General features: G+C 31.3%; 2 protein-coding genes across 2 annotated transcripts in view; one reads left to right on the forward strand and one right to left on the reverse strand.

Moving 5' to 3' along the window:
• Window positions 1-21,725, forward strand: part of Elk (Eag-like K[+] channel) — a 1,090,653-nt gene that overhangs the window by 96,015 nt on the left and 972,913 nt on the right. The gene's annotated exons all lie outside the window — the stretch shown is intronic.
• Window positions 291-1,213, reverse strand: LOC140435569 (astacin-like metalloprotease toxin 5). Its single transcript, XM_072524318.1, has one exon. It carries the CDS (start codon window positions 1,150-1,152, stop codon window positions 328-330), a length of 825 nt encoding a protein of 274 aa, XP_072380419.1. The 5' UTR covers window positions 1,153-1,213; the 3' UTR covers window positions 291-327.

Here is a 21,725-nt window from a genome sequence, read left to right on the forward strand (position 1 = left end):
TTCAATCTAAATGGGTCACACTGTATAATATAGATGGCGCTAATAGTTCTATAAGTGATAGCTTAAAATCTGATAAATAAAACCAAACTTTAGAACGAAAGAGAATACTATTAAAATTTAGTTTTTTATTTTTATTTATTTTTATGTTTTATTGCACAATTTTTTATAACACTAAGAACTAGGTAAGACCAAATATATGACTATAGAATAAAATAAAACCAAGATTGTAACAAAAAACAAATATTATGTCAATAAAATTAGATATTATTTTGACAAGTTAGCATATTATATTATATATCGTATATTATCGTCAGTTTTTACTGTTTTTTATTCCCGTTCAATGCTATAAATTATTCCATCTTGCAGATTCATTTGAGCAGTCTTCTGCTGGCAATTATACATAATATTTATTTTTGTTATATCAAGTTTACTGAAACCATGAGATTGTCCCAATCGATGCAACTTGCTCATATCTTTTGGAACAATACTCATATACTGTGGACCTCCCCCTTGGTATACACTAAAAGTATAAGGAGCATAATGCATAACTGAGTCGTAGTCGTAGGGTAGATTATACATAGCTCCATGAATTTTACGAAAATTATTGGCGGTACCTGGTACTAAATTATGATAGTTAACAGTGACATAATAATCTCTGTCGTATCTAGTCTGCTCATGATCAAATCCTACAGTATGCATTAGTTCATGTACAACAGCCCCGACTCCGTAAAAACAACCTCTACCAAGATTTATAACGTTAATACCAGCCCTAAGGTTCTTACCAACATCAGAAAAACATTTTCCATGTACAAAATTATTAATTTGGACATAAAATGTCTCATAAGTTCTTGGTACAAATTGAACGCAGGTGAAATGATTAAAAAGATACATTGCTAGATCGATCACCTGAAGCTCGTATTGTGTAAAATGTCCGTTTATCACATACGGTATTCTTCCGTCTTCCCATAGATACATAGGATCTAACAAACCATTTCTTGATTGGTAGGCTGCACTGTCACTACGTTCAGGACTTTCAGGAATAGGAGGATAATCTTCTTTAAATTCATCAACTCGATATTTTTTTAACGACACTTTACCCACAGTATTTCCATTGGCAATATGTATTATAAATAAAACCAATAAAGGGTGCATACTTCAATGTTTAATCTGTTTTGAGTGCACTCTAATAAAAACCATTTAGCAAACTCCAAAACATCGATTTTATGCGATTTTATTAAAAAATAATTGGTTTCTAACTTAATTGCTAAAGTAATAAGCGTTTTTATTATTTTAATTTTTATTTAGCGCAATAAAATTAGTTTATAAACATTTCACATAATCCACGTGTTGAATTTCTAGGTTAAATCTCAATCAATTACACATTTATATTATTCAATATACAAATGAATAACACCCTTTTTATTTTAGAAATTAATATGTAGAATTGTATGTAGACTTTTAGATCGCTAGCGACATTCCAACACTCTGTTTCTAATGCGTTATTGGTGATAGCATGACGCACACTAGTATCTCGTTGTTCATTCCCTTTTATACCTATTTTGAGCTTCCATTAGTTCGGCCTTGATTACTTTCCAAATGAGGTGTTTAGGGTATACATTTTTCATATCTTTGTCTACGCTGAGATAGTCGGAAATAACTATATACAACAAGCGATGTTTTTAATGTTTCACATCAGACGATTGTTTACCAATTAGATTGTTAGAGCATAACAAGGCGATGGAAAAATCCATCAATATTCGATTGAAATAGAGAATTGAATCTTAATGTTGGCTTAATTAAAATGTGTCACTTACTTTACCAGTCCAATGTCTCATTACCAAGGTAATTATAGATTATTTCCTTAAGTACTTGCGTTATATGGATCTGTTCTTTAAATGGGGGTAAACTTGACTGAGCATAACGGACAAAGCTAGTAAGTCTGTGGTATATCCTTAGATAGTGCTTATAGGATCACTTGATCTAGTGATATTCATTAGTAGCATGTTAAGTTAGTCACACTTTAGAGCGAAAGGTGGAAAGTGATTTTCTATGAAATTTTTACCAGGTTCAAGTAAAAGAGATAATTATCATTTAGAAGTGCTTGCTGAACTAATTTTAGTTTTTTTAGCTTTTGCTTGGACATTAGGTGTTGGAAAAATGTTACATTGTTTTGAAGATGGATCTGGTTTAGTTGAAATAATTTCATCAAAGCTTTCATTACGTGATTAATTATGTGATTATCCTTATTTGATGCATCTACTTTGATCGGTATTTCTGGGTCATTAGAAATAGATATTTGTTCACATTGAGAAGGGTTTGTATAATTGGGTTTTTAAAAAAATATATTTGTTGTGCTGGATAATGATGTTTTATTGCATTGGTTGGGGGTTAGTTGAGCTAGTTGTTCGGAGCACTGTGATATAATGTGGCCTGTTTTATTGCAGTTATAGCAAACTAATAGTGTCTTGAGAGATGAATATTCCATATGGCGTGTTGTCAAAAACAAGAATAAATGACTCTGGTAGTGATAGACTGTGTAAGTTGATTTATATTTGTCTTCGAAAACTAAGAATGTGTTTGTACTCGGGCACAGAAGTACTTATTTTTAGGGATTTCATGGGGGAGACAGGAATTTTTGTAACCGATTTTTTGTAACTAATGGATTATCAAGTTGTGTGGTATTGTAGCACATACGTTGGAGAGCCAGAGTTGTTTCGCTGGTGTAACTAACCTACTTGCTCTAAAAATTTTACCTTGTATTTCTATTTGGCTATGATTAAAAAAGTTTCCACCATTTCTTTATTGGATAAATACATGCAGACGCGATTATTAAATAACCTAGAAGATAAGATTATATTTGTCGGTTGAATTTTATTTCCCTGAGGGAAAAGGTAGTCTTGCAGTTTGCTATTTTCTCAAGCACTAAAAATAATTGTCTGTTCTTTGGAAGAAAATTGCAGTTTCGACGCTGCCGAAGAGTATTTTTGTGATGAGTTTATTTGACTTTGATTATTTTAAATTGTAGAACTGTTGTGTGATTCCATGTTTAAATTTATTTCGAGAAGTATTATCTGAAAAGAAAGTACGACCCTGCACATCTGCTAAAACAGATATATGGACCTTTAGTAAAAGTGATATGCATGACGAGAAGAAATGGCGATTGATTTGTGGTATGCTGTTCAAAGCCAGGAATAAGTAAGTAATTTCATTTTATTTTGGCGTCAAATCATGTTTTATGTAGATGCGATTTTTATGGTGCTTCAACTTACTATTTTTATATATTATCTCAATTTTATCCGTGAAGGTTGGATAACTTAGCATATCTTCGTAAAATAATATTAATTTGAAATTTTGGAAAGTGTTCCCCTAGTACACAAACTAAAGTAGAATTGGGGAGAAAGAAAAGAAAAGAATACAAAATGATAGCTTCTGTAGCTAAACAAAAAAAAACATAAAAAATTAATAAACAAAATTAAGAAACAAATGATAATCTAATTGCGGAAAAAGGACGCCACCGAATTTTTTTTCATAGCTTCCAAAGATAGTTATTATTTTTATTGGGAATATAAAGGAGTTTAAAATAAGTTTATTTAAAATAATAATCTTATTATTATGAGAACGATTTTCGAACTGAAAATTAAAACGTCAATAAACTTATTTTAAACTTAAATTGTGGCTTATTTTCAATAAAAATAGTAATTGCTTTAAAATGGCACACGAAAATAGCTCAAAAACAATAACTCCTTAAAATTGAAAAAAAAAGAAGATGAAATATTGAAAAACATCAAATTTAGCACAGTAATAAAAATTTTATATTATATATGATAATAAAGTATAGATGTTATACGTATATATTTTTTTAAGCCCTTTTCTCCATTCGGATTGCCGAATATAGGCCTCTAGTAATTCTCGCCATTCATCTCTATTGTTTGTAAGACGTTTCCACATTGGCCCTGCAGTTCTTTTAATATCTTCGCTTCATCGCGTTTGCGGTGTTCCTCGTGGTCTTTTGGCTTTATATGACCGCCAATTCCCGATTTCTTTATTTCATCGACCATCCGTAAGACGTTCGTTATGTCCAGCCCATTTCCATTTTAGTTTGGCTGCCAGTTCGACAGCATCTTTTACTTTTGTTCTATTACGAATGTTTTCATTGGTTTTATGGTCTTTGAGTGAGATACCCAGCATCTGTCGTTCCATAGCTCTCTGAGTTTTTCTAATCTTCTCCATATTTATTTTAGTGAATGTCCAGGTTTGAGCTCCATATGTAAGTACAGGTAGGATACAGGAATTAAATACTTTGGTTCGCAGTCTTTGAGGTATATTTTTATTTTTAAGTATGTATGAGAGTCTTCCGAATGCTGCCCATCCCATTTTTACACGTCTGCTTATTTCGGTCGTCTGATTTTCTTTGTTTACCTTGACATTTTGACCCAGATCTGTATATTCATCTACGTGTTCTATCTCTGTCCCTTCGATGTTTATCATAGGTTTGTCATCTTTGTTTGACATTAGTTTAGTTTTGCTGAAATTCATTTTGAGTCCTTTTTTTAGGGATTCTATGTGTAGCTCCTCAATCATCGTATTCAGTGCATTCCACGTGTCGGCTATTAGTACTTAGTATATATGTATATAATATTCATTAAATATATTTATACTTAAACATGATTAAACAGAAAATTAAGTGTATAAAATTTTTAAAACATTCTGTCTAACAAATTTTATGATAATCTTTTTAATCAAATGTAATAAACAACTACATTGCGTTAATTTGTTTATTGCAATAATAATCTCTGACCTACTTTTACCAAGGTATAAAGTATAAATCAAGCTAATATTAAATAAATTTTTCTTTATCTGCCAGCATTCAAAGAACAATTCTTACAGATTTTCATAAAATATATAAGAACGTATTGAAATTTCATAACTATTTAACAGTTCACTTAAATGCGTATTTTCGCATAGGTACTTAAAAAAAAATAAACTTAAAAAATATAAAGAATTTATAATTATTTAATATTATGTTAAAGTAATAAAAAATTATATAAGGTTGAAACTATTAAAAAATATCATGTATTCAAAATAAATGCTAGGATTGTCAACAAATTAAATAGGAAACGAAGTTATTTACCTGGATGGTCCATGGGTACATCGGCAGGAAGAGAAAAGAAATGCCTTTAATGTAACTGCATTCAAAATTTTACATAACGCGACAAGAAGTACAGAAATGAATATGTACATCCAAAAGCCATGCACTCATTCATCCATAAATCCATATTAGCGAAAATAAACAAAGATGTTTAATAGTAAATATATATAAAAACAAATTTTTTTCTTTCTTTTTTTAAACAGACAGAAAGGGACGTTAGTCCTTTTTTTACAACAAAAATTATTAAATCTCACCTGGTGAGGAATACTCAACTGTGTTGCTTTACACCGCTGTCTAATATGAAATGGCGAAGGGAAACCGGCATTCCGCCGAAATGACGCGAGATTGATATCGTGTAATCTCTCTTTAACCAATCAGATAAATTTTATAAGACACAGTTTGAAAACGATAATTACTTATAGCGACTTATTTGAATTTTTTAGAGGAAGCATTAAACTTAAGGCAATTTTGGGTGAATAAAATAAACATTTTTAAATTTGGTTTATTCTATTCCAAGAGAACTAAAGTATTCCTAATGGAAGATTTTGAAATGTTTATAAAAACGATTCTTTCAATATATACTATTGCAACAATCAAATTCAAAACTTTTTCTAGTGGTGTAGCATTTGAAATACGTGAAATAAACTTAACAAGCGTTTTGAATCGTTACAGTATAAGGAGAACCGATAGAAAGTCCTATAGGAGTTCTTCTATAACGCACGGCCTCTTTCAAATGGAGACTGCCCTCTGAATGTTCGTAGCACTCATATGCAAAGGATACCAGGAATACCTGCCGTGAAACAGAAATTAACACCTGGTAATAGGTATAGATCTTGGTCTTTACAAACTGAAGATCTATATAGAACAAGAGAGGAGTAGGCAGACTGAAGAGGTGTACGGGTGGTAATAAACATAATGTGAGCAACCAGTAAATAAGAATTGCTAATACACCAATGGAAATAAATGTAGCAGGTGCAATATAATATATTGAATCTGATATTTAATATTTGATCCAATATTATATATTATATAATATTGGATCAAATATTAAATATCAAATATGATCAGTCAAACATCCAGGATTAATGGAACATGATCTGAAGAAGAAGAAGAGGTAGATATAAGAATTGTAATAAATATTTTATGTTTATGATCGCTGCCTGGGGATCGCGTTGGCATGCCTGGAGCCAGCTTTGACGTGGCAGAATATTAAGGAGGCTTCTCAAACAATTAGCTACAGTCTAACAAAAACAACCAAAAAAGTTACAATTGCTAAAAGTACTGCGCTGAAACTTAAGTCGGCTCTCACCCTAGCGGGATGAATAAAAGACAGCGCAAATATTCAATTATCTGAAAAAGTAGCAGAGCCACATCGAGTAATTATGGGAAATTATCTTCCCAGAAACTATAATACAGCAGGCCAGGTAACGAGTTGCACGATAGTGTATTAAGCGAACGAGCACGGGCCGTGCCGTACAATACTTAAGTGGAATAAAACAACTTAGCAGACCACTTTAACCAAATATGGGGGCTCCCCCAACTACAAAAGTATTTTCATTTTTTAATTGTAAATAATGAAATAAATCAGTAGTGAAAGTGACGATAAACTAATTCCACACAAGATTACTGAAGCTGCTTAAACTGCTACTTTTGAATTGCTCCTGCTAAAGTTTATAGAGAGATATAAATTGGTAGTCCATTTAGATTCTTTTTAACATCATAAATGTCTGCAGACAAATAATTATACGTAACACGATCCAAAAATGATTTTACGGGATTCACACGATTCCAGGACTCGCCTTTATACTCATCCCGTAAAATATCACCATCTGAAATTATAACATACCTAAATTACTATTAAAAACGCATTTTATGGTGTACAGGATAAAAATTTTAATTGTTTAAATTTATGAACTGCTAGTATTTTTTATTGCGTATATTTTAATTTATAATAAATTCAAGTGTTAACGACAAAAAATTAATTAGTTTTGAATTTACAATACAATCGTAATATGTAATGTTTATATAATAAGCACCTTCTAGGCCTAACTATTAAATGTAAATGTTAGGAAATTTAATCCTTATTCATCCGCGTGGTCATCTCCAACGGAAATATATTGATTTTTACCGTTTCAGTAACATTTATACGCCATCAGTTTCACCCGAAACCACCTAATATGATCCAAATCCCTTTACCTGAAGCATTAACTAAATGAACGGTTATTTACAACATCGAGTTAGAATGTATGGAGAGGGCATCACGTGACTAGAAACGACCTTACTTTGGCCATATTGTTATGATCGTTGTGTCAGATCGTGTATGATTGTTTACGTTTGTTGTTTTTAAAACATTTTTCCACTTCACATAACATTCACACTTGACTGAGACAGAAACAGGTGCCAAACATACTGGCATAAGATTCTTTAATTTGTGTTTAGATTAATGACCTTGATTTAGACCAATTGGCCTAAATTGCTCCATAGAATTAGAGTAATGCCAAAATTAATTTGGTATAAAAAAGCTGTGCAAAAATTACTATTAGTACAGAGTGAACCATGCAAGTTACATAGGAATTTAGAGATGTGCAACAGGATTTCTGTAACCTTTTTTGTTTTTGACATGTATTTCGCTTTGCCTATAAAATATTTTAAAAGTGGAGCAATAACTAGATACAAGCCGTACAAAACAGAGACAGATGGAAAGAGCTGAGGGAGACCTATGTCCAGCAGTGGACGCATACAGGTTGATGATGATATATTGTTTATATCTTTGTATATGTATGTACAATTTTCGAATAAAGATTACTACTACTCCTACTTACAACTACTACTACTGCCATGAGTTCTCCTTATAGCAAACTGTCAAAAATTTGTATTAATTATCATACAACCTCTTAAAATACTAGTAGACAACAAAAAACTTAATTTTTACCAGTTCCTCTCCTCCAAGTAATGTAGTGCCAATAAGCACCCTTTTTTAAAGTTTTATGTCTGTTTTGTCCTTTTAATTGTAGTCTCTTTGTCCATAATTGTGTTTTAGTTTTATAATTTTAACATTTGACATCACAATTCTTTGCCTAACAGAAATTAAATGCTTTTTATTCAACAGTTAATAATTACAAGTCAAAAGTCAATCTTTTTTCTGTAAAAATTTCAATAATTTAACACATATTTCAAAAATATATCTCTTTAATAAATATAAATAACTTTAATAATTTAAATAATATAAAACATCACTGTTTTACTTAACAAACAATAACATATACCTTACTCCTATATCATCTGTTAACATCTCTCCCCTCAAGAAACTTCCTGGTTAATTGTCAGACAGTTACAACATTGACCGAAGGTCACCCATTATCAGCAATACGGGATAGTTTAAACTATGTATCACCAATCATTGTTTAAGAATTCTTGTACCGGAATGTAAGTAGTATTTTGATTATTTCTAATTTATTACAACTCAACAGATTATCTCTTACCAATTTGTGGGTTGTTACTTTGTCTGCTAAATCAATTTTATGCATATTAATAAACACAGACATGTAATATTGGCATAATTACTATAACTTTTTTTATCTATATCTTTATAAGACAGCATCCTAATATGGGCTTTCTATAATTTCAGCATTTAATTTACTTTGTACCGCTTGACCTGAAGATGCTTTGCAAATTTTAGAAAGCGAAACCGGTCGTTTTGGGTAGTAAAACTAAATTGATTGTGAGTAAGTCTAATTTATTTCTTTTATCTATTATTATACAACTGTTTGCAAATAATAATGACATATTTCTAAAGAATACACAACATTTTTTTAATTACAATATTGAATATTAAATTTATTTCAAATAAAATTTTAGTTAAGTTTTGACATAAATAGTTTATTTACAAATGTGCCATTAAACAAGACTTTAAAAATAATCCAAATAAAATAAGAGCGTGATGATACATTGTACAGCTAGAACTTTTATTTACATTATGTAGGTACTGATAATACCTATTTTCAACTAAATAATGAATTCGATTAACAAAATTTTGGTGTAGCAATGGGCTCTGCTTTTTCTGCTTTAGTAGCGAATATATTAATGGAAAATTTAAAAACAAATATTATTTCTAAACGAAATTCAAAACCCACAGTATGGTGGAGATATGTAGATGATGTGTTCTCAATGTGGCCTCATGGATCAGAGTTATTAGACACATTCCTGAATAATATAAACAATAAAAAGAGATAACAACATTTACCGTGAAAAGGGAATATAATAACAGATTACTTTTTCTTGATGTTTTAATCTCTAAGAATAATACTGGATATAAGATTCAAGTGTACAGAAATCCAGCAGACAACAACACATATCTAAATTACAAATTAAATCACAACAATAGTATTAAAAAGGAAATCATTAAACCCTTAACGATATATCCAAAATTACTTGTTCCAACGAAAATTCCTTCTCCGAGGAAAAACATTTTGTTAACATCTGTTTTATTAAAAAATGACTCATTCCTATTTCAGAAGCCAACGAGTGAACATCAGGCTTCTACTAATAGTATTTTCAATAAAAACTTGTTAGTTTATTGTAATTGTTTATCAAATAAATATTGGTAAGTCGATATCACAAATACTTTCTACAAATAAAATTAGGCCAGTCGTTTCTGGCCATACTTAATATTTTGGCATCCAAAATATTAAAATCAAATTATGGCATCATCATCACAAACAGCTCAACCTAGCTTAGCTGCAGTTACCAAAATCACACAGAAAAAATCTATAACAGCAACATCATGTCCCAGTAGAACTCAAGCCATTGTTATGAACGCTATCCCAGACGTAGTGCTATTTGATTACATAAAGGCAATCGGCGAAATTGGTACCCCTAAAGAAATAACCTTTGCTTCACGTATTTAAATCCTATAGAAGCTGACGAACTTACCAGTCTTACGTCCAATAATTAATGTGACTTTAACTGCAGTGATTCTAAAATTACCTTATTAGTACAAGGTATATTCTTTCTACTAACTAAATAAGTTTTTAAATTCACTATTTTACAATAGAACTGCGACGGATACTATCCGTGCCTTGAACACATTCAATATCTTATTAATTTACCACCCAGATTTTCTTTGTCTCCAAGAGACTAATTTTAATACAACCAATATTTATCATACTAAATCCTTTAAAGGATACCACTTCATTAGGACGAACTGCTTCAGAGCTAGTGGAAGTGCATCAATATTTGCGTTTAGCGAAATCTTCTCAACAATGCTACCATTAATAACGATTCTTAAGGCAATTGCCATAACTACATATTGCCAAATAAACTTACCATCTGCTCCATATATATTCCCTCAAACCATTCTCTAAAAGAAGAAGAGCTCCTTGACCTTATATTCCATCTTCCACAGCCGTTGATACTCACAGGCGACTTCAATGCACATAACAGTATGTGGGGTTCTCAATCAACATTTGGACGGGGAAAAGTAGCTCAAAATATTATTAACTGCACAAACTCATGTCCTCTTAACACAGGATCTAATACTCATTTGAATATTTCCTCTGGATTTTTCTCTGCTATAGATTTTAGTATTAGTGACCCTAAATCTGCACCTTTTTTAACCTGGCAAACAGCTGTCGATCTCTTTGATAGCAATCATTATCCTATAATAATTGTAACGTGACTGCCTCTGCCAAAAGCTATTGGCGCCTAAATAAAGCTACCTGGCCAGAGTATTCAGAAGCTGTTAACACTCTCTTGCTCGCTCATGATCATCTAATAATCAATGATGTAGACTATTTGTTAACGTCAATAACAGACACTATTCTTTCAGCTGCTAAGACTCACATTGGCAAAACATCATTCTCTCCAAATCATAAAACAGTTCCTCGGATGAACTCTTCTTGTGAAGAGGCGATTCGTCTATCCAAAAAAAGCTTTAAATAAGTACCAAAAAAATGGGATCCTTGAAAATCTAATAAATTACAAAAACTTCAAAGCCAAAGCCAAACACGTAGTTAAAAAAAGTAAAAAATCATCCTGGCAAGATTACGTATCATCTATCAACGAAAACTCCAATTCTAGCCAACTTTGGAAAAAAATACCACAAATTCAAGGTCACGAAACTAATAATAAAATTAATTATTTAATTTCAAATGGTATAGAGAACACTTCACATGAATTTATTTCTAACGCTTTTGCCAAACATTTCGAAGAAAATTTCACAAATAAAACCAATAATATTACTTTATCTCATCATGGTTTATATTCATACAGGAATCATCTGATATCATCTGAATATAGTAGATTCCTTAATCCTCCTTTCACTATCTGTCTTAGCTAATAGTAGAAACACTGCAGCTGGGCCCGATGATATTCCTTATGCATTCCTAAAGCACTTGTCTATTTATGGTCTTAATAAACTCCTTAATTTATACAATATAATCTGGAGTTCCAATAAATTTCCATCTCAGTGGAGCAAATCTATTGTTATACCAATACTCAAGCCAAATAAGCCAACTATCTTTCCACAATCTTTCAAGCCTATCTCTCTTATATGCACTATGTGTAAGCTAATGGAAAAAATGATCAACAAACGTCTTTTATGGTATTTTGAAAAACCAAAAAAAGCGCTCCACAAGAGATAATCTGGTAATACTCCAAACCCATATCTCCAACGCAATAAATTGCAAACAAGATTTGATAGCAACTATCTTTGATATAGAAGGCGCATTTGATACCATCTCTAGAAATGCAATTCTTGACAAACTTTTTGAATGTAACCTTAACGGTAACATATACGCATTTATCAAAAACTTCCTAACATCTAGATCGTTCAGAGTTTCTGTTAATAACTTCCTTTCTTTTCCACACATCCAACATGATCGGTTCAGTTTTAAGCAAATCCTTATTCATTATTTCTATTAGCAAGTAAAGTGAAAATATAGCTCCACCAATCAAATGCGTATTATATGCCGATAAAATAATAATGTACTGTCATGGTAAATCCAACGCAACTACTAGTAAAATTCTACAATAAGAGTAAATGACCTACAAAACAAAGTAGCTTCTCTAGAACTTACCCTCTCCCACTCTAAATCCAAAGTATTTAAATTTAGCAGAAGAATGAGTTCTTTTGATCCTAAAATCATTATCAACTCTTGTTGCTCTATCAGCAACTCTTGTTGCTATCATCAAGTCCTCGTAGACACTTCGTCTCAGGACCAGTAACTTCATGTAGAGTCATACGTCGCCATGTTACCATATCCACTTGTAACTCTACTAACATCATAAAATATAATATCAAATAATGTAAACCAGATTGTTATAGATAAATTTTAACGGGTTTTTACCCTGATATTTAGTGGCTCAAAACATGTATACCTAGACACTGATGATGAACATGGTTTCCGAAAACGTTTTGTCTTCATGACATAGCCCGTTTGGGTTTTTAATTTATATACCTTTTATAAAGGATTTTTACTTAAATTTGGCGTCTTGCCAAATTGCCTTAATGGCGTCTTTTTTTTCAAAGATATCTAGTTGGTTTCATTCTTTATCTGAACCCAGTATAAGTGTGTATGGTTGTCAATATTTACCCAAGCAGTAGTCGATAAATTTATGTTTAAAAGTTGCTCTGTCATCATTAAGTCCAATAGTCTTTTGCACAGCTATGTCAAACAATGTTAAATTTAATTATTTTTCAATAATAATGATATATTAGGTTTATATTGATGATCTCCATTATTCAATTCCGCAGTCAAAAACAAACACCAGACATGACTATAAATTATAATGTTCGCCGCAAAACTCGTAATCTTCTGAAGCGAGTGTTTTGATAGTTTTTGTAATGTAGCCAAAGTAAATAGTAAACTTTTACTACCTTTATCGCTTTTAAATATGAATTTTCGATTCTCATTGAAGAAAGCAATATCTTTTTATTAGGTATATATGCATAAAGTGTGTTTTGTTGATTAAATTTTAAGTAAAAATGGAGTTCTCTAACTCTAATGGTGGTAACTAACGCAGTCAAATTCAACCTCGTTTCCAACATCGATCTTATTGATCGCTATTTTCATAGAGATTTTTTTGTTAAAATTTGCTACTTCTTCTTCTTCTTCTAATGGCGCTAAAACTCTTTGCGTCTAGGCATGATTAACAACGTTCTTTCATTCTGCCCTGTCGAAAACTTTCCTTCTCCACTGCGTGATGTCCAGGGCTTTAAAATCTGACTTTACATCCTCTATCCACCTTTTACGGGACCTTCCTTTTATTCCATTTGCTTGGAGTTTCTATCTCTTGATTACTTTAATAGCACGAGTATCTGGCATTTTTTTCTAAGTGGCCAAGCTAGTTTGCCTAGTGTTTGTGACTTTACAAATCTAAAGATATCTGCGCTCTGCATTAATTCATCTAGCTCATAGCTTATTTTTATTCTCCACAAACCATCGCTACAATGGGTTGATCCATATATTTTTCTTAATATTTTGCACTCAAATATTCTCAATTGATTTTCATCAGTAGTTTAAAGAGTCCACGTTTCACATCCATATGTAACCACTGGTTTAATTACTTTTTTGTAGATTCTAAGCTTAGACTCACGATTCAGTAACTTACTTTTTATTAAGTCTTTGTATGCACAAAAGCACTTATTATTGCTTTTCACTTCGCGCTGCACCTTCAAATAAATCTTGCATACATTATTTCCATTTTCGTAATTTATTTTCAGTGGTAGTCAAAATCTGGCCTTTAATGTCTACAAATACGCCTGTATTGCGTTGTTGTCTGGTGTTCTGTATTGTACATATGGAAATCGTCATATTTGCGTTGTAGTGTTCTAATTTCCGTACCTTTTTCCGTCAGTCATGCTTCTTTTTCCTTGTATCTCCTTTAATATAGCCTTATGCAACTTTTTGTATTATTTGTTATTTCTACCTTCTAATTTTCTTCGCTCTTCCGTCATCTACAATATTTTATCTGTTATCGATTCTTGCTTCTTTTCTCTTTTTGATTTTAGATATTCATGTGAAATTGTGTTTATAGATGTCTTCATTTCGTTCCACTGTTTCCACTATGCCTCTAGTAGTATCTTCAACTATTTTCGCAAAATTCTCATTAATCTCTGTTTTTACTTTTTTCTGGATGTCATTTTCTTTTAGTAGTCTTATATCTATATTAGGCCTCATTTTATTATAAATTATTTTGAGTCGTATGTTGATATTTGCAACCAATAGACTTTGATCTAAGAAGACATCTGCGCCTGGATATGCTTTTGTTAAGGTGATAGAATTTCTAAACCTTTTGTTTATGTTTAACCAAAATTATTTTGGTTTCTTATGATTTTCCCTGCGGTATCACCGGGTGCTTTCCATGTATAAAGCCTTCTTGGGTGTAATTTAAAAAGTGTATTCGTTACAACCATATCCGTCTCTTAGCAGATTTGGATCAGTCTTTTTCCTCTTTCGTTTCTTATGCCAAGACCATATGACCCCACGACATTATCGACTGTACCTTGTGTTATTTTGGCATTGAAATCGCTTAAGAGAATAGTAAATTCATGTTTTTTTGGTTAGTTTTAGGGAGTCTTCTAGAGTCTGATAGAAATTGTCTATTTCTTCTTTAGTGGATTCTAATGTCGGTGCGTAGACCTGAATGATGTTTATATTAGAGGGACTTGAGTTAATTTTCAAGAGCATAACTCTGTCTGATATGGGCGTAAATCATATTACTGCTTTAATTATTTCCCTTTGTACTATTATCGCTACGCCATTTTTGTTTCTTGTTGTGTCGTCTATTATAAATTTCTCCCTTTATACTTTATACTCTACCCTTTACTTTATACCTTTTAAGTTTAACTAACTTTTTCACTATTTCTAACATGGATAGTTATTTTAACATTTTTTGTTTATCTACTCTATCAAACGCCTATTTGAAATCAATATACAAGTTGTAGTACATTGGTATGTTATATTCAGCGATTTTTCATTTATACTCTTAACATATGTATTTGGTCTGTAGTTGACCTTTTTGGTCTGAAATCACACATGTATTCACCAAATATTTCTTCCGAAAATGATTGATGATGTCTGTAAATAGTTCCTGATAATATCTTGTAGGCGACTTTTAATACTGATATGCTCCTATAATTTTCGTAGAGTCGTTTGTCTCCTTTCTTGTTCATAGAAAATATGAATCCTAAATTTAAATCCTTGTTTCTAAACAAAATTTAAAACCCTCAGTATGGTGGAGGTATGTAGATGATGTATTCTCAATATGGCCTCATGGATCAGAGTTGTTGGACACATTCCTAAATGATATAAACGATAAAGAAGAGACAATAACATTTACCATGGAAAAGGAATATAATAACACATTACCTTTTCTGGATGTTTTAATCTCTAAGAACGATACTGGATACGAAACTCAGGTGTATAGAAAACCAACACACACCAACAGATATTTAAATTTCAAATCAAATCACAATATTAATATTAAAAAGGGAATTATTAAATCCTTATACGATAGAACCAAAATTACTTGTTCTAACGAAAATTCGTTCTTGGAGGAAAAACATTTGTTAACATCTGTTTTATTAGAAATGATTATCCTTTTTCGTCTATCGATCGAATAGAACAAAACAACTTAGAACGAGATCCTACAGCATATGCAAGGAATAATACGAGAACAATAACAATACCATACATAAAAGGATTATCGGAAAAGCTTAAAAGGATAGGAAATAAATTCAACATTTCAACAACATTCAAAACAACAAACACGTTGAGATCTATCTTGTCCAAAACCAAACCTAACAATGAACAAGAAAGGACAAAGAATTGCATTTATAAAATACCTTGTAAATGCGATCAGTTTTATTTAGGTGAAACATCAAGACCATTAAATGTTAGAATAAGTGAACATCAATCCTATATTAAAAATAGAGAATTTGATAGATCTCAAATCTGTAAACACGCATGGGATAATGAACACAGGGTTCAATGGAATGATTCAAATATAGTCCTAAAAGAAACGGATGGTAAAAAGAGAAAAATCAAAGAAGCGGCTCTAATTATGCTAAATGAGACCAATTGTGTCGCGAATTCCTCGGCAGAATGTAGTAGGATCTGGTTACCCATATTGAAAGAGGAAGTTATTAAAAGGAAAATACCAGTATTGGTAAGTCAGTAACATATAGAGAATACATCATTTATGTTTTTTAAATAACAAACATATAAAATCGGAATTTGGTGTTTATTGAAGGTAAACTAAATGCACGATCAAATACTTACCATGTCGGGATAGTATTATGAGGTTTTTTTCCTGGTTTTTCCCTCATAATTTACTATGGAATCACTAACAGAAGAATTTTACTGTCATCATGGCATGTATTTGTCTTTTTAAAGACGAATTACATGTTATGATCTTTTCTGACGGATATTCTCAAGTTAAAGTTGATTTCATGTAATCGAATGAACTATCTTATAAGTAAAGTCGCCCCAGGAACGCAACTCAACAATATTGGCAATATCATTTTAAAGTCTTCTACTTTAAAATGTAGGTATAAGGTATGTCTGAATTGTCAATATAGATGAGTCAGATAAAATTAAATTATTAGAAGAATTTTTTCACTAAGTAACAAAAAACAAAATTTGTTTAATTTACTAATGTTTGTATTTTGAGAACAATTTCCGAAGTGGAAATTGAAACGTCAATAAACGTATTTTAACCTTTAATTGTGGCTTATTCCCATTTAAATATAAATTAATGAATCCTACTTTCTAATCTTCTAAGATGACTTCTAATGTCCATATGCTGCATAAACATGTCCACCATTCTTTATCAGTCCTGCAGTTATTTTATCTGTACCAGTCGCTTTGTTATTTTTCAGATGTTTTATGACGTATATAGTTTCTTTTAATGTTGGTTCCTCAACCAGTTATTAAGGAGTTCACTGCTGTGTGGTGAATTATTTCTTGTCCTTGGTTTGTTCTTTTTCTGGGTTTAAGAGCTCTTGAAAATGCTTTTTTACCTTTTCATTAGTTCCTCTTTCTCGCTGATAGTTGCCCCGTTTTTGTTCTTGCATATTGTTGTTCTTGCCATGTGTCCGTGAGTATATGGCTTGATTTCTTTGTAAAAGTTCTTAGTCTTTCTTCTGTAATTTGTTGTATTTTTTATTTAGCATTTCTCCCCTTTTTCCTTCTTAATATTATAGTTAGATCTCTTCTTAGTTCTTCATAAACCCTTCTATTTAATCGACAACTCCTGTTTAGGCATTTCTTCCCAGCTATATATTTGTTAGTTGCTGGTAATCTTGGTCAAACCATTTCTCATTTTTTTTGCTTAAGGTTTCGCCTAATGTTTATCTTACTGTACTACTAATTGTCGTTTGGATATTATTCGATTCGTTTTCTATGTTATTTTCTTCTTATATTTCATTTATTATTAGCTTTATTTTTAACTGACCTGATTCTTTTTCTTATGGTTTTTAAACACATATGTGTTCCATTTTCTTTGTTTGGCCTCTTTCTCTTTTCTTACCAGTGATACCTACTCTTGTAACCGCAATTTGCGTCTCTATAAGATCTAAAATCTGTTACGGAGGTTGCCAGTCACTTAGATATTAATATATGATCAATAATTTTATTAAATTGATTAGTATTAGGTATGATCCAGGTTCCTTTATGAATATTTTTGTGGGGGAAACATGTATTAAATACGTTAAAATTTAGCACTGAAGCTTTATACAGGGGGTTTCGAAAAGGTATGTCATAAATTAAATCACGCATTCTGGGGAGAAAAATAAATTGATTGAATCCAAGTTACCTTTGTACAAAAGTGTACACATAAAAAGTTACACCCTTTGAAGTTACAAAATAATTGATATAAAAGCATTTTTCATAAACAAAATCTAAGCACACAGAAAAATTTTAAGGGGGGTGCGCAGCCCTAAATCCCCCCAAACTTTTAAGTACGTTCAAATCAAATAAATTTTGTGGCATCATTAGTTTAACACATTATTGTTAAAATTTTTTTCCTCCTATCACTTTTTTCAAAAAACAGTTTTTATTGAGTTACGGCCCTTTTCATTAACCTTTAAATCACGAGCAACTAAATAAATGGCTTAAATGAATTAACAAGTACAAAAAATGTCTATAACCTCTATAAATATATTACAATAAATGTTCAAAATGACCGCCATTTTCTTCAATACACATTCGGTATCGTTTTAATAAGGAAAACCGAATGCGCTGAAAAAAAATCATATTTTTCTGAAGAAATTGATTTGCAGCTTCAATTATTCTAACCCTCAATTGTTGTTCGTCCTCTATTGTTACCGAATACACTTTCTCTTTCATAAACCCCCAAAAGCAAAAGTCCATGGGGTTTAGACTTGGACTTCTGGGTGACCAAGAATAGGTGCGTCACGACCCCTTCCAATCCACCGACCAGGATACTGCCTGCAAAGGTATTCCTAGACTTCATTACTGTAAAGCGGTGGAGCGCCAACTTGTAGAAACCACATATCTTGTCTGATTGCAATATTCACTTCTTCCAAATACTCTCGTAAATCGTTTGCCAAGAACTGCAAATAATTATCACCATTTAAATTGTTGGGAAGAAATACTGGGCCTATTAGATTGTTATCCACAATTCCTGCCCAAACAATAACTTTGAAAGTCCTTTGGTGATGAGTCGTTTTTTTTGGCGTGAGGATTTTCGTCGGCCCAAATGTGCTCGTTATGATGGTTTGATATTCCATTTCTACTGAAGGTAGCCTCGTCAGTAAACTAAATATTTCTAATAAAATTAACATTACGAGTGTTTTCCATTAACAACCAATCGCAAAATCCAATCCTTTTAGGATAATCTTCAACCAATAACTCTTGAACCGTTGTTAGGTGATAGTGTTTAAGCAGCTGATCCTTCAAACGCCTCCAAACCCTTACGTGAGGAACATTTAGTTGAGCAGCTATAATCCTTGTACTTGTTTCAGGGACTTCTCAATGATTTCTAAAATGTTTTCATCAGTTGCATCCAATATTGGACGACCACTATTGCCAGCAACTTGCGGTAGGAATGTACCCGTTTCCCGTCAACGACGATCAATGGTCAGAAATAATCGTCTATCGGGTGTATTTCGATTGGAGTATTTTACTGCATAACGCCTTGCGGCTGCTGCACTATTTCCTTGACATTTACCTACGATATTCCCGATAGTTTATTAAAATCATAATTTAATCTGATCCAACTTAAACAAAGTTAAATGCATATCTGCCATTTCCTAAAATGTGTAGGCCATTGTAGGCGAGCGGTTTACCCCTCAAAAGACGCTTAGAAACAGAATATACCGACTAAAATTCTTTTTGCATTTCTAATGCACCAAACGTTTTTTATTCGATTCTATATATTTTTCTAAGATGAAATGTATTTTTTTTTAATTTTTACAAGTGGGCCGGCAATTGTTATTAACAAATAACGAATACAAAAAAGCAATTTCACCGAATTGCTTCATAATCAATTTTTTTAGGTGTATCTCATCAAAATAAACACTTTTTCTCCCTTGGTAATTTTTCGAAAAATGCTTCCTTTTCGAGTTATTTGCATTTTTTTGTTGAAAAAATGCCTTATCTAGTGATTTTTGGGATTGTTTTTCTAAAAAACTACTAAATGAATTGCAATTCTACAAATAGCTTTATAATCTTTAAACCGTCGAGTACAAGTTAGAATATTTTGACAAGGATAATTTTTTTCTCTCTTGCTAAAAACGTGGACCAAAATATTTCGAATATGCCTTTCGAGCAGTCTACCGCTAAGTGTGTACAGCGGTTGTGGCGATACAGGCGTGCGGCACGTAGAAATATTTGTTTAAATTAAAAAAATTAATTCAATACTGATATTACGTACAATTTATTAAAAAAAAAGATATTTCTAATTATTTTTATATAGACATATTATAATTAAAACAATTAAAATTAATTTTTTACAATGCTATAATAATGTAATTTTTCTTTTAATATACGTGGTGACTATATTATTGAATGTTTTATTACAGTGAAATACATTAAGCAATACATAATTAATTTTCATTGAAAAATATAATAAAATTAAAATTTAATATTAATTATACATCGTTTTCATTGTTAATAATTTGAAAATTTTCGTCAACAGCAACAGGATTTCCATCTAATAAGCTGATTTCATTGTCTTCAATAAAGTCATCTTTAACATTTTTACAATTCTCCTGTGGTTATGCACATACTGCGCAGCATTATAAATTATAGGAAATACAATTACAATTTTTCGTAGAACATTTTCCGGTACATGAGCAGAAATACTTTTGTAACATATCTAAACTAGTTTCGCCTTCAAAATAATTAAAATCGAAACAATTATTTTCCATTGTCCAACCATGGGTTAATGGATCAAGAGATGAAATAATATTGTTTTTTGCTTAAATCCATTCATTTATTTGCCACTTTGCTCTTAAGTAATGTTGTAATAATGCTGGTTTCGAAGGTGGTAATTTTTCATTAGATGCATTTTTTTTAGCGCCTACAGCACCTCAACCGCTGTACATGCTTAGCGGGATACTCTCGAAAGACATATTCGAAATATTTGGGTCCACGTTTTTAGCGAGATAGAAACCATTTATCCTTGTCAAAATATTCTAACTTGTACTCGACGGTTTAAAGATTATAACTCTGTAAAATTGCAATTCATTTAGTAGTTTTTTAGAAAAAAAATCCCAAAAATCACTAATTACGGCATTTTTTCAACAAAAAAATGCAAATAACTCGAAAAGGAAGCATTTTTCGAAAAATTATCAAGAGAGAAAAAGTGTTTATTTTATAAGATACACCTAAAAAAATTGGTTCCGAAACAATTCGGTGAAATTGCTTTTTTGTATAAGTTATTTGTTAATAACAATTGCCGGCCCACTTGTAAAAATTAAAAAAAAAAACATTTCATCTTGGAAAAATATATAGAATCGAATAAAAAAGGTTTGGTGCATTAGAAATGCACAAAGAATTTTAGTCGGTTGATGCTCTGCTTATAGGGGTAAACCGCTCGCCTATTGTAATACCAAAATCTTTAATATTAATCTTATTCACACAATAAATGATAACTTCAAATTATTAACTATTATTGATGAAACTGTTTGTAATTCACAAGGAATCTACGTTCCTGTATTTGGCTGTATACCATATATTAAAAAAATTTATTAAAATCCTTTGTAAAAGGTATATATTTTTAAAAACCCAAACGGGCTGTTTTAGACAAAACGTTTTCGGAATCCATTATTCCATCAGCCAATATATACCTTTTACAAAGGATTTTAATAAATTTTTTTTGTTTGTAATTATTGTACCGGAAAAAACTAATTGTAATTTTATGGCCAACTAGGAAAAAACTAGTTTTTCGAAAAAGTGATAAGAGGCAAAAAAGTTTTAAAAATAATGAGTTAAACTAATGATGCCACAAAATTCATTTGATTTGAACGTACTCAAAAGTTTGGGGGGATTTAGGGCTGCACACCTTCCTTAAAAATTTTTCTGTGCGCTTAGATTTTGTTGTTTAGAAC

Source organism: Diabrotica undecimpunctata, chromosome 3 (assembly GCF_040954645.1).
Source record: "Diabrotica undecimpunctata isolate CICGRU chromosome 3, icDiaUnde3, whole genome shotgun sequence".
NCBI classification, from domain to species: Eukaryota; Metazoa; Arthropoda; class Insecta; order Coleoptera; family Chrysomelidae; genus Diabrotica; species Diabrotica undecimpunctata.